Genomic DNA, 13,888 nt, shown 5'->3' on the forward strand with positions numbered 1-13,888 from the left:
GCCTTTGCTTCCCAAGTGCTGGGATTAAAGGTATATACTACCATTGCCAGGCTGGCTAACTATTCTTGTAACTCAAGTATGCCAACCCAGAATATGACTTTTGTCCTTAAAAACTCAGCCTGGCCGGGTGGTGGCAGCACACTCTTTAATCCCAGCACTCGGGAGACAGAGCTTGGAGGGTCTCTGTGAGATCGAGGCCAGCCTGGGCTACAGAGTGAGTTCCAGGAAAGGCACAAAGCTACTCCGAGAAACCCTGTCTTGAAAAACCAAAAAAGAAAGAAAACAAAACAAAATAAAAAACAACTCAGCCTGAAAAAAGGCTTAGTGCTACTCTGGGATCGTGAACGCCCAGTGTAGTTCCTGTGGTGCTAATAAAGACTTTCTAGCCCGGCAGTGGTGCACGCCTTTAATCTCAGCACTTAGGAGGTAGAGCCAGGCGGGCCCGAGTTTGAGACCAGCCTGGTCTACAGAGTGAGTTCCAGGACAGCCAAGACTGATTCACAGAGAAACCCTTTCTCAGTGGAAAACAAAAAACAAAAAACTTTCCATTGGCTTAACCTATGTCCGAGCAGTCTTCTCTGGGGGATACCCGACAATACATGAATGAAAATAACTTTCAAATCCAGGCATAGCGGTTCACGCTTGTTATCCCAGCACATAGGAATCTGAGTTCGAGACCAGCCTGACCTACTTAGCGAAATCCTGTCTCAAAACACAAATAGATTCTCTGGGACATTTTCCCATTCCCCCTCTGCAGACAGTCAGTCCCACGACTGTCTTTTTCCTACGGGAAGGATGGATAGGCAGGTGACAAGAACCCGTAATTAGAATTCACGAGCCTGTCCAGCGCAATGCAAGATCCCGATTGGACCAGCGACAATAATGAACAGGAATTTAGCTCAATAGGACCTCTTTGGGAGTGGGCGTGGCCGGAGCCGCTTCTGGGCACGCCTCCCGTGGCCTCTCTAGCCGCTCGGAGGACTCAGTTCGGCTCCTCCTCTCTCAGCTTCCGGCCAGCCGAAATTCCGCTTCCTGTCTGACATTGGCGTCTTTGCTAAGGGTCACATTGAACTACCGCTGCTCCAGGGCAGTCTTTAGGTGAGTGCCTAGGGTCGGGATCCCGGGGGACCCAGTCCGGGCCGCAGAAGCGGCCTGGGGCTTCCCTAACGCCGGGAAGATGCTTCCGGCCGCCGTGGCGGTCTCGGGCCCGGGGTCTTGGAGCTGACCATTACAGCCTTCGTTCTCCATGCTAGGTCTCATTCTGAGCAGCCTCTGTGAACTTACTCCATCCTGCAGCCCTGCGATCTAGGGCCTGCCACTACCCCCGCTGACAGCGCTGGGGCTGGAGTGAGAAGCGCCTTAGCCTCCGCTGTACGGCGGTCAGGATTGGGACCCAGTAAATTGTGGTGCTTTTAGCCGCGGGTTCACAGGCGTGGCCACCCGCGTTCCAAGGCCACAGCCTGTCGCCTTGTCTCGTTCCTTTTCCCTCAGCATCATCTTTGATCAACTCTCAAAACTCGAGATACTGCACAAAATTACTTCCGACGCTGGGTCTGTTAAATCCCCTGTCCCCACCCTGCCTGTCCAAATCTGTTCTACTGCCCCGGGTGCCCCACTGCGTTGGGCCACTTGAATTGACACAGGCCTGTGTACTTCTAGGGTACCAAGCTCCCCCAGATGCTCTAGAATAGACCGTTTCTCTCAGTTTCGGTGATGTTGACTGTGTCATCTCTTCAGGCATATCAAAGGGGTGGTTTTTTTGTTTGTTTGGTTTTTGTTTTTTTTAAAGCCGTGGGTACTCAGAGTCAATTCGAGGCGCTAACATATTTGAATGCATATGGGGGAGTTGCATGGTGGTTTCATTAACCTCTGACTGAAATGTACCATTTACTTCCATTAGGGATGGAGGCAGTAACTAATGAATTTGACGCTCTGTGGGACTTTGTCAGCAGTCATAATCACAGACTCCTGACACATTCTAGTTGCGAGTGTCACAAACCACTGTCTTCACTCCAGGTTACCTCCAATTGTTGATAAATCTTTTGAGCCAATTTTTTTTTTGTCATCTTAAGCAATTTTGCAATGCATTTAGCCATAGTCTGAGAAAAGTTGATGAGTTTATCAGACCCCTGATGAGTGTGTGACATCAAAAATCCTTGTAATGTTGTTTTTGATGATGGTGGATGCAGCACCACCATCGGGTGCTGTATGACCTTGGGAAGTCATTTAGACACGCTGTCCCTTGTAGAGACAACAGAGATAGTAATGACTTTTAGAGTGGCCGTGGGAGTAGGTGTGTATAGAGAGCACATAGTATGTGCTCTACGCACAGTGAGTGTTAACTGAAATTTGAGGACAAAGCCTGGTTTTGCCGAGGAGAGCGCTCTGTCTCCTGTGGCTTCTACACTCAGATCCGTGGGTTTTCCCTGCCCTTCATCTTTCCATGTTTGTTGAGAAGGAGGAGGTAATAGCTTGTTAACATTCAACCCATCCTTCTGGTCTGGACTTCTTCTGACATCCCCATGCCCAGGCACCCCTAGAATGGTTGCCAATGTGCCCGCCCTGTTTGTGTCCAGGAGTCATCACCATGGCTGAAGACATCAAGACTAAAATCAAGAACTACAAAACCGCCCCCTTTGACAGCCGCTTCCCAAACCAGAACCAGACCAGGAACTGCTGGCAGAACTACCTGGGTAAGCAGAGTTCCAGGGCAGGAGGGTAACATGTGTGGATCTTGCCTGCATCTTCTACATACTCTTGTCTCATGCATTCTACCTTGTATCCATTCACTCTGGATATACTGTCTGGAGGGCCCAGACCCCTCATCCTAGCTGTCAAGGTCACAGACTTTAGTCTCATTAATAATTTCTTTGAAGAATTATGTATGCATTTTGTGTGTATGCCACACATGCACACAACATACAAGTGAATACAATATATAAACGATTAATTCAGAAGTGACTCCTGTAATCACGGTCCATGTAGACAATAATATTGCCATCACTCTGGTCTCTGCTTGCTTAGTGCCCGGTCTGAAACACACTTCCCTCTTCACCAGAGGCATGACACCACTAACTGAAGGTGGTTACATTTTAACGCTTCTGCCACACTTGAGTCGTGAGACCTTCCCTCAGAAAATAAAAAATGAAACGAATAGGAGCCCCTCCAGCTCCCCCTTTCCTAACCATATCTGGACTTCCATAATCCTCGTATGTCCCTCGTAGTTTGCTGTCATTCCTGGCTCCAGAATGTTCTAATGAGCAGCAATATAACTACCCAGGTAGGGTGTGTACAGCTCTTTATGGTGTACTTTTGGATTTGCGTCCCTCTGTGTGTATAACCAATCATGAAGCCAAAAGTATTGGGAAATTTTCCTCAAAAATGCATTCGGTCTGGATTGATCCCAGATCTCTTTTCTTCACAGACTTCCACCGCTGCGAGAAGGCAATGAACGCAAAGGGGGGTGACGTCTCCGTGTGTGAGTGGTACCGGCGTGTGTACAAATCCCTCTGTCCCGTATCGTGGGTATGTGTCTTCCAGTGGGACCCTTGGGTGTTCAGGTGGGGACCTAGCAGAGAGGAATATGGTGACTAGTGAGAGTTCATCTAAGGGCCAAGGTAGGACCAACCATGGAATGTCACTGACACCACCATTGGGTGCTGTATGACTTTGGGAAGTCATTTAGACACGCTGTCCCTTGTAGAGACAACAGAGATAGTAATGACTTTTAGAGTGGCCGTGGGAGTAGGTGTGTATAGAGAGCACATAGTATGTGCTCTACGCACAGTGAGTGTTAACTGAAATTTGAGGACAAAGCCTGGTTTTGCCGAGGAGAGCGCTCTGTCTCCTGTGGCTTCTACACTCAGATCCGTGGGTTTCCCTGCCCTTCATTTTTCTGTGTTTGTTGAGAAGGAGGAGGTAACAGTTAGGGCCCTCAGCCCAGGACCACACTCCTAGATCTGCTGCCTTGGCCATGCGCTGTAGAAACATGGACTTTCGAAGGACAGTAGTGACACACACCTTTAATCTCAGCCCTCTTGGGAGACAGAAGCAGGCAGTCTCTGTGGTTTGGGACCCACCTGGTATGCAGAGTAAGTTCTAGGACAGCCAGGGCTACACAAAGAAACCCTGTCTTGAAAATCAAAAAACAGAAGGAAAAAAGAAGAAGCATCGCTTTTCTATCCTGCCCCCTTGCCCTTGTGCTATGAGAGTGTAAATTACGAGTAAGTAGGGAGAAGAGGCTGAGGGTAAGAGCGTTTCCTGTTGAAGATGACCCAAGTTGGGTTTCCAGCACCCATATCTGTAACAGCTGCCTGTAATTCTAGGGCATCCTGTGGACTCCAAGGACACAGCACCCCTGTGCACAGACCCATACACAGATACACATATACACATAATTAAAAATAGAATCTTCTTTTTGTTTGTTTGTTTGTTTTTGAGATGGTTTCTCTGTGTAGCCCTGACTGCTGGAACTCGCTCTGTAGGCCAGGGTAACCTCAAACTCACAGAGGTCTGCTTGCCACTGCCTCCCCAGTGCTGGGATCAAAGGCATGCACCCCCATCCAGCCTGAATAGTGACTCAGAATTTCCCACTTTTCTTTTTAGTTTTTTCTTTACTAAGAAATTTTTAATTCATTTTAAATACCAACCACAGATCTCCTTTTCTTCCGTCTTCCAGCTCCCCCACAGCATCCCCCCCCCATCTTTGTAGTTTTTTTGTTTTTGTTTTTATTTTTCAAGACAGGGTTTCTCTGTGTAGCTTTGCACCTCTCCTGGAACTCACTTGGTAGTCCAGGCTGGCCTCGAACTCACAGAGATCCACCTGGCTCTGCCTCCCGAGTGCTGGGATTAAAGGCATGCACCACCACCACCACCACCACCACCACCACCACCACCACCACCGCCCGGTGTTAGTTTGTTTTTGATGTGTTTTTGTGCATGTGATATGGGGGCGGGGACAGGTGTGCCACTGCATACGTGCAGGGATCAGAGGTCACAGGTCAGCTGCATGGAGCCGGGCTCCTTTCCACCTTTACAGGGATCAGACTCGGGTTGTCAGGCCCCCCGGCACGCACTTTCCCTCTGGCCCCACAGTTTCCTTCAGGGTCTTGCACTGTAGGCCAGGCTGGTGTGGGAGGAGGATTATGACACAGCCTCTTGGGTGCGAAGATTATAGCCATGCACCGCCAGGCCTCGTTTCTTCATATGGGTTGCCCTTTTCTGAAGTACTCTAGAGCAGATCTCAGCTGCACCATTCTGCCCTGCCTGTTCAGTAGGCATCTTCACAACATCAGGACCCACTGAGACAGTGCTTCTAGCACTAATATGGTCAGACTTTTTAATCAATATTTAATACTCCAACATCCCCTCTTTCATGAAATCAGAGGACCCTGCTGACTGTAAGCCATGGAGAGATGTTCGATTTTTATGAGAATTGTTGAAGTGATTATAACATTCATGCTATTTCAGAAATAGAAAAACTGAAAACTTGTGTCTTAGAATCAAAATATGATACTTTAGTTCAGTGTGGTGGTAGCACATCCAAAATCCTAGCACTCAGAAAGTGGATCAGAAGTTATAGGTCATCCTGGGCTACTTGAGACCCATCATTTTTTAGAAAGTGTGTGTGTGTAAATATATAGCACCCATGTATGTGCTAGTGCATGTGGGGATCAGTAGAAGGTGTTTGGTTTCCTGAAACTAGAGTTACAGGGGGTTGTGAGCCACCATGTGGATGCTGGGAATCGAAACTGGGTCCTTTGTAAGAGCAACAAGTATGCTTAATTGGTGAGTCATCTCTCTAGCCTCTCATATTGGATACTCTGTTTTGTGATTTGCTTTGACCTACTGTGTGGTAGTGATTGTTGTTAGAGTCTTATGTAGCCAATGTCTTCGTAGCCAAAAATGACCTTGAACTCCTGAGATCTTGCCTCAGCCTCCTGGGAGCTGGGGTTACAGGCATGGGCTACCACACCCTGTCTGAAGCAGTGCTACGGTGGATGCCATGCTTCCTGTATGCTAGGCAAGCAGTCTACCAACTGGGTTGTATGCCAGCTTCCACTGGGGCTTGCTTTCCCAACCCTTTTTAACTTGGTACATAAACAAACACACACACACACACACACACACACATCACATACACATTTGTTTTGTTTGGTTTTTTTCAAGACAGAATTTCTTTGTGTAGCAGTCCTGGCTGTCCTGGAACTCACTCTGTAGACCAGGCTGGACTCGAACTCACAGAGATCCACCTGCTTCTGCTTCCCAAGTGCTGGGATTAAAGGTGTGTGCCATCATGCCCGGCTAAAAAAAAAAATATTTTTAAATTATATATAAATCCTTTTAATTTTGTTCCTTTTTTGGTGGCCATATTTAAGACATCCTAGTTGTTCTTTTTTTATTTATTTTATTTTGTCTGGGTGTTTTGCCTGTGCACCACATGCAGGTCTGGTACCTGCAGAGGTCAGAAGAAGGCATTGAATCCCCCAGAACTCGAGTTACCCATGGGTGTGAGATGCCACGGGGGTGCAGGTCTTTAAGAACAGCAGCTGCTCTTAAACTCTGAGCCGTCTCCATCTCTCCAGCCTCTGTTTTATTGTTGTTGGTGGTTGGTTGTTTCTCTGTGTAGCCCTGGCTGTCCAGGAACTCACTCTGTAGACCAGGCTGGCCTGGAACTCAGAGATCCGCCTGCTTCTACCTCCCAGGCATTTGCCACCATGGCCTCTGCTTAGTTTTTTAATTTTAAAAATGATTAATTTTTAGATGTGGATCTTTTGCTTACATGTATGTTTGTGAGCCATATGTGTGTGTGCCTGGCGCACATGGAGGCCAGAAGAGGGCATCAGATCCCATGGAACTGGAGTAACAGGTGGTTGTGAGCCACCATGTGGATGCTGAGAATTGAACCAGTGCTCTTAACTACTGAGCCATCTTTCCAGCCCCCAGTTTTGGCTCTCAGGGTGGTAGCTCTGACTAGCCTGGTACTCACTGAAAATGCACAGCAATCTTTTGATGGCTCAGCCTTCTCAGTACTGAGATTCCAGGTGCCTATCACCAGGCTAGCCTCACTTTCCTCTCACCTTTCTGGCATACCCTCTTATCTGAAGCGCCAAGATTTCTCTCTGGATGATCTTAGGTACATGGTGGCTAGGTTACCAGGAAGTGTGCTTTAGACATGCCCAGTAGTCCTGACCCCTTAATTCCCAATCCTTAGTAAGTAAAACGAAGGTTTTGTTTCTGCTCTTGATTTTGCTGTTGTTGTTGTTTAGTTTTTTAATTTAAAAAGTGTGTGTCTGCTGAGCCATCTTGCTGGACCAGTCTGTGTTTTTGTTTGTTTGTTTGGCTGGCTTGTGTGTTTGTGTTTTGTTTTTTAAGATTTTATTAATTACGTGTTCAAGTATATGCATTTGAGTTGGGTGCCCATGGAGGCCAGAGGAGATGGAGCCTTCTGGAGCTGGAGTCCCAGGTGGTCAGGAGTCTCCTGATACAGGTTCTGAGACTAAACTCCACTCTTGACGTGCTCTTACCCAGGGTCATCACTCCTGCCCCATCTGTAGGTTGGTCGTTATTTTTAGAATCTTCAGCTTTTAATTATGTGTATTATGTGTGCTAGTGGTGAGTGCAGGTGCCTGAGGTGGCCCCAAGGGTCAGATCCCCTGAGCAGGACGTATAGGCAGTTGTAAGCTTCCTGACATGGGTGCTGGGGTCGAAACGCTGAGCCATCTCCCTAGACACGTGTGTGTGTGTGTGTGGTGTGTGTGTGTAAGTGTTTAAGACAGTTCTAATCTTAGTATATGTGTTTGTGGGGGCAAAGATCAGTACCTATATTATCTCCATTTGAATCATTTTTGCCAGTCATCTTTTATTTTCCCTAATAGAAAACATTTAGTTTCCCTTTAAAAAAAAAATAAGGAAGAAAAAAAAACTTTAGCTTTTTGTAGAATTTTTAAAAGTAACTAGATAAAGTTATTATTCTTGTTCTTATTCTTTTCTTACTCTTCTTCCTCCACTGGTGGTGGTGGTGGTGGTATGTGTGTTTGCAACTTTTTCTTTTCATTTTATGTGCATTGGTGTTTTGCCTGCCTGCATGTCTGTGTGAGAGAGAGTGTTGGGGCCCCTGGAACTGGGGTCACAGACGCTGTGAGCTGTCATGTGAGTGCTGCGAACTGAACCTGGGTCCCCTGGCAGAGCAGCTGCTGAGCCTTCTCTCCAGCTCCTGTTGTTTGCAGCTTTATACAGATATGGTTCACACTCTGTGTTTTCCCTTTTTTGAGCAAGGCTTCAGGTAGGCTCAGGCTTGTGTAGAATTTATCGTGTAGCCGCTGGCCCCAAGTTCACCACAGTTGGCCACCTCTAGCTCCCCGAGTGCTGGGATTGCAGGTCCGAGCAAACACACCTGGTTGTATGCTTTTTTTTTTTTTTTAAACGTTTGAGAATCAAAAAGGGGGTGGGGTGGGGCTGGAGAGATGGCTCAGCGTTAAGAACATAGGCCTTGAACTCACAGAGATTGAGAGATCCACCCGCCCTACCTCCCAAGTGCTGGAATTAAAGGTGTGTGCCACCACAGCCAGCCTGGTCTACAAAGCGAGTTCCAGGACAGCCAGAGTTACATAGAGAAACCCTGTCTCAAAAGAACAAAAAGCAAGCAACCAAACAAACAAAAACCCTTGTGTACTCGGATATTTCTATGGGTCGTCAGCTCACAAATAATGGCAGAGAGACTTAATTATGAAAGCTTGGCCTTAGCTTAGTCTTGTTTCTAACTAGCTCTTAGAACCTAAATGAACTCAAGTCTATTAGTCTACCTTCTGTCCCGGACCGCCCATCCTGCTTCTCCCATGTCTCCTGGCGTCTCTTGCGCCTCAATTCATCTCCTACTTCCTCTCTTTCTACCTGGAAGTCCCGCCTACACCTCCTGCCTAGCCATTGGCCATTTAGCTCTTTATTAACCCAATCACAGCAATATGTTTTCACACAGTGTACAAATATCCCACAACACCCTTAGGTTGAGTCTGGTAAAACAGGCCTGGCCGGCACTCGGGAGGCAGAGGCAGGTGGATCTCTGTGAGTGCGAGGCCAGCCTGGTCTACAGAGTGAGTTCCAGGAAAGGCGCAAAGCTACACAGAGAAACCCTGTCTCGAAAACACCAAAAAAAAAGAAAAGAAAAGAAAAAAGAAAAAAAGAACCGCTCCTTAAAATACAAAGTCGGGCTGGAGAGGTGGCTCCAAGGTTGAGAGCACTGGCTGTTCTTCCAGGGGTCCTGAGTTCAGTTCCTGCAACTACATAGTGGCTCACAACCATCTGTAATGAGATCTGGCGCCCTCTTCTGGTGGGCAGGGATACAGGCAGGCAGAACACAAAACATAATAAATAAATAAATCTTAAAAAAAAAAAAAAAAAGGTAAACCCAGTGACTGAAAAATCTGAGCGCTATGGACTATGGCCAGTGAAGCTGGTGTGTGGGATCCAGATGAAGGCAGCCTGGGAAGGCGCGTCCTGTGCCAGTCACCGCTGCAGCTGCACAGTGGGATCCAGATGAAGGCAGCCTTGGGAAGGCGAGTCCTGTGCCAGTCAGCACTGCAGCTGCACAGCAGAGGTGCTGTTGTCTCCAGCCTGCTGCAAACGGCAGAGCTTGGTGCTGCCTGGGGTGGGTAAATAGGTTCCTGATGGGCCGTTGCTGCTTCCGGAAAGCGCTCTAGTCCCTGTGGTCAGATTGCGGTCTCCTTCGTCCACGCTCTTGCCCCTTGACTCAACCTCTCACAAATGAACGTGAGATGAAATGGCTCAGTGGATAAAGGTGCTTCCTGCCAAACCTGACAACCGGAATTGGATCCCGGGGACCCACACAGTGGGAGAGGAGAACCAGCTCCCTCAGCTGTCGTCCCCGCCCGCCCGCCCACACGTACATGTGCACACACACTCACAAGTGTAAAACATCACTAATAACTAACTGTAAGTGGTGTTAGTTCGTGCGAGTGTTAACAATTTGATGTGGGCCTTTCTATCCTTTTTTATGCTGCTCAGCATCTGTGATGAACAGTGAGATCCCTTTTGTTTGGCATCTTTTGATACTGGACTACATAAGCTCTTAGTTGTTTTGTTTGTTTGTTTGTTTGTTTGTTTATTTGTTTTTGGTTTTTTGAGACAGGGTTTCTTTGTGTAGCTTTGCGCCTTTCCTGGAACTCACTTTGTAGACCAGGCTGGCCTCGAACTCAGAGATCCAAGTGCTGGGATTAAAGGCTTGCGCCACCACCACCCAGCGCTCTTAGTCGTTTGTACTAGAACATAGACCAGCCTCCTTATCCATAAATGCCTAGTGTCTTGTTAGGGTTACTATTGCTGTGGTGAAACATCAAAAGCAAACTGTCAGAGCGGGAACCTGGAGGCAGGAGCTGATGCAGAAGCCACAGAGGGGTGCTGCTTACTGGCTTGTTCTCATGGCTTGCTCAGCCAGCTTTCCTATAGAACCCAGGACCACCATCTCAAGGATGGTACCATCTATTTTGGGCTAGGCCCTCCCCCATCAATCACTAATTAAGAAAATGCCCTACAGGCTTGCCTACATGGAGATATTTTCTTTTTTTGTTTTTTTTTTTTTGTCGCGTTCCCTACCCCACCCCACACCTAAGGGTTTCTCTGTGTAGCCCTGGCTATCCTGGAATACTATCTGTAGACCAGGCTGACCTCAAACTCACAGAAATCCAGCTGTCTCTGCCTCCTGATTGCTGGGATTAAAGGTGTGCGCCCCTACTACTACTACTACTACTACTACTACTACTACTACTACCAACAACAACAACAACAACCGGCAAATAAATCTTAAAACAAAACAAAACTACTGTTCTGTTATGTCTGTTTCTGTGTGTGGATATGTGCATGTGAGTGCAGGTGCCCAAGGAGGCCAGAAGAAGGTATCAGATCACTTGGCACTGGCTTGTGAGCTCCCTGTAGTTGTGAGCTCCCCAGTGTGAGTGCTGGGAACTGAACTGGGGGCCTCTGCAAGAGCAGTTCCCCTCTGCAGGTGATCCTGGGGTTCCCTGCCTCTTCTTCCCTTAGACTGTCAGCTCATCTAGAATAGTGGTTTTGGTCCAAGGTGGTGGCCCACACCTTTAGTCCCAGCACTAGAGAGGCAGAGGCAGGTGGATCTCTGAGTTCAAGGCCAGCCTGGTTCCAGGATAGCAAGGGCTACACAAAGAAACCCTGTCTCAAAAAACTTGAAAAATAAAAGAGTAGTAGTTTTGTCTTTCCAAGTCACTGCTGATACTCTGGAACGGTGGTTAGCACAAAACAGGCACCTGTGGTCCTCCGTTGGCCACGTGCTTTGTCCACATGCCTCCGTGGCTAAAGGGAGGGAATGTGGTCTTGTCACAGGAGGAGGAGTTACACTGTTTATCTTCCACAGGTCTCAGCCTGGGATGACCGCAGAGCAGAAGGCACATTTCCTGGGAAGATCTGACCTGGCTCCGCCCACCTCTCCTCTGTTCTCTGTCCTTCTCCCCAGATAGTAAAGGGGACCTGGGTATATGATGGTCCCTGCCCTGGGACCCTGAATCATGCAACTACTAATAAAAGTTGACTGGAAAAGTTGTGCACTGTGTATATAGGATGGTTGGACAAGAAGCTGGCGTGCCCTGGCCCAGAAGGGGCCTCACAGTGGTTATCTTTCTTATTTTTACAATGAAGAGTAGATTTCTTTTAAAGATTTATTTATAGTGGGGTATCATGGCACATGCCTTTAATCCCAGCACTTGGGAGGCAGAGGCAGGCAGATCTCTGAGTTCAAGGCCAGCCTGGTCTACAGAGTGAGTTCTAGAACAGCCAGGGCTACACAGAGAAACCCTGTCTTGAAAAACAAACAAAACAGTCAGATGGCAGCACTCCATCCTCAGGGACTGCCGCACACCAGCGTATCGGGTCAGCCTGGCTGCTAGAAAGCCTGTGACTGCAGGGCCTCTCGCCCTGTCTCGTGTCTGTTGAGATGAACAGAGATGCTGCATGTCCTGAGGATAACAGCCTTGAGTGGGCTCTCCAAAGACACTTGCCTGCAGGAGGACCACAGGCCCTGAGGGACAATGAGAACTGATTTGTTGGTCTGGGTTGAACTCAGAGCCACACCCCAGCCCCACAATAGTTTCTAGGCAGGGGCTCTACCACTGAACCATACTCCCAGCCCCTCTTTGGGGGATTCTAGGCAAGTACTGAGCTGTACTCACATTCTTTAAATGTATGTGTATGTGTGCACATGCCACAAATGCCCTCTAAGGCCAGAAGAGGGCTTTGAACCTGGAACTGGAGTTGCATGTGGTTGTGAGCTGCATGCTAACTGGTGCTGGGGATGTATGTACACGCCCACCTGCAAGGGCAGTGAGTGCTCTTCACTCCTGAGCATCTCTCAAGCATCCCCTCCTTTTTAGTTTGCTTTTTGAGATAGGATCTTGCTATTGCCCAGGCTGACCTTGGACTCACTGTGAAGTCCGGGTATGCCTTGAACTTGGAGTCCTCCTGCCTCAGCCTTCTGAGTGGCTGTATTACATACACACTTGTATCTTTACTTTTGTGTGTGAGGGTTTGTATGTGCCTGTGGAGGCCAGGAGAGGGCAGCATATTCCCCGAAGGGGGCGTTACAGGCAGTTGTGAGCGCCCACGTGGGTGGTGGGACGTAAACTCAGGTTCTGGAGAGCAGTGTGTACTCTTAACTGCTGAGTCGTCTCTCCAGCCCTCCCTCGTTTTAAATGTGGTATAATGTGTGTGTGGACACGTGGGGGTCAGGTGACAACTTGGTAGAGTCACTTGTCTCTTATCTTTCCGTAGTTCTCAGGATCGAACTCAGGCTCACAGGGCAAACACCTTTATGCTCCCAGCCATTCTGCCCTGTTACTTAAAAAAAAAAAAAGTTCAGATTATTTTGCCTACGTGTATGTGCCCTTGACAACCAGAGGAAGGCATGGATCCCCCTGCAACTAGACTTATACAAATGGTTTTGAGCCACCACCATGGGTTCTGAGAATCGAACCCAGGTCCTCTGCAAGAGCAGTAAGTCAATAAGTGCTCTAAACTGCTGAGCCACCTCTCCAGCCCTGTGCTCTAGGGTTTTGTTTTTATTTCTATTTTTATTTTTTATTTTTTTGGTGTTTTCGAGACAGAGTTTCTCTGTATAGTTTTGGAGCCTGCCCTGGATCTTGCTCTGTAGACCAGGCTGGCCTGGAACTCACAGAGATCCCCCCCGGCTCTGTCTCCCTAGTGCTGGGATTAAAGGTGTGCGCCGCCGCCCGGCTAGTATGTTTTATTACACTTACTTTGTGTGTTTGTGTGTACATGCGTGAATATTAGAGGTGTGTGCGTGTGCCCTAGCCTGAGGGTAGAAATCAGATGACAGTTGGCAGGAGTCAGTTCTCTCCCACCCTAAGAGTCCAAAGGATAGAATTCAGGTCATTAGTCTTGGTGGCAAGTACCTTTACCTGCTGAATCATGAGACCCACATGGTTGTCTTCTCAGCCCCACATACACACAATGGACACACACACAAAATAAGTAAATACAATTTAATTAAAACAAAAAAAATACCAGGCAGTGGTGGCACACACCTTTAATCCCAACACTCAGGAGGCAGAGGCAGTCGAATCTCTGAGTTTGAGGCTAGCCTGGTCTACAGAGTGAGTTCCAGGACAGCCAGGACTACACAGAGAAACCTTGTCTGGAAAAAAACAAAAACAAAAAGATCTTCAAAGCCATACATGATGGATTTGGCAACATAACAATTTTGGGACTGGAGAGATGGTTCAGTGGTTAAGAGCTCTGGCTGCTCTTCCAGAGGACCCAGGTTCAATTCCCAGCAACCACATGGCAGCTCACACCTGTCTTCAACTCCAGTTCCAGGGGCTCACACTCT

General features: G+C 47.9%; 1 protein-coding gene across 1 annotated transcript; it reads left to right on the plus strand.

Moving 5' to 3' along the window:
- The first annotated feature begins 991 nt into the window (after positions 1-991).
- LOC114681644 (cytochrome c oxidase subunit 6B1) lies at positions 992-11,587 on the plus strand. The gene is made up of 4 exons (XM_028855254.1): positions 992-1,098; positions 2,577-2,693; positions 3,425-3,525; positions 11,402-11,587. The coding sequence occupies exons 2-4, from the start codon at positions 2,588-2,590 to the stop codon at positions 11,453-11,455; spliced, it is 261 nt and encodes an 86-aa protein (XP_028711087.1). The 5' UTR covers positions 992-1,098; positions 2,577-2,587; the 3' UTR covers positions 11,456-11,587.
- The last annotated feature ends 2,301 nt before the right edge of the window (positions 11,588-13,888 follow it).

The sequence above is a fragment of the Peromyscus leucopus genome, chromosome 1 (assembly GCF_004664715.2).
Source record: "Peromyscus leucopus breed LL Stock chromosome 1, UCI_PerLeu_2.1, whole genome shotgun sequence".
NCBI lineage: Eukaryota > Metazoa > Chordata > Mammalia > Rodentia > Cricetidae > Peromyscus > Peromyscus leucopus.

Excerpts from the sequence above, each read along its gene's own strand:
- LOC114681644 (XM_028855254.1), top strand. The coding sequence starts at position 2,588 with ATGGCTGAAGACATCAAGACTAAAATCAAGAACTACAAAACCGCCCCC. Across the intron at positions 2,694-3,424 it reads CTGCTGGCAGAACTACCTGG|ACTTCCACCGCTGCGAGAAG; the intron begins GTAAGCAGAGTT and ends TTTTCTTCACAG. Across the intron at positions 3,526-11,401 it reads CCCTCTGTCCCGTATCGTGG|GTCTCAGCCTGGGATGACCG; the intron begins GTATGTGTCTTC and ends TATCTTCCACAG.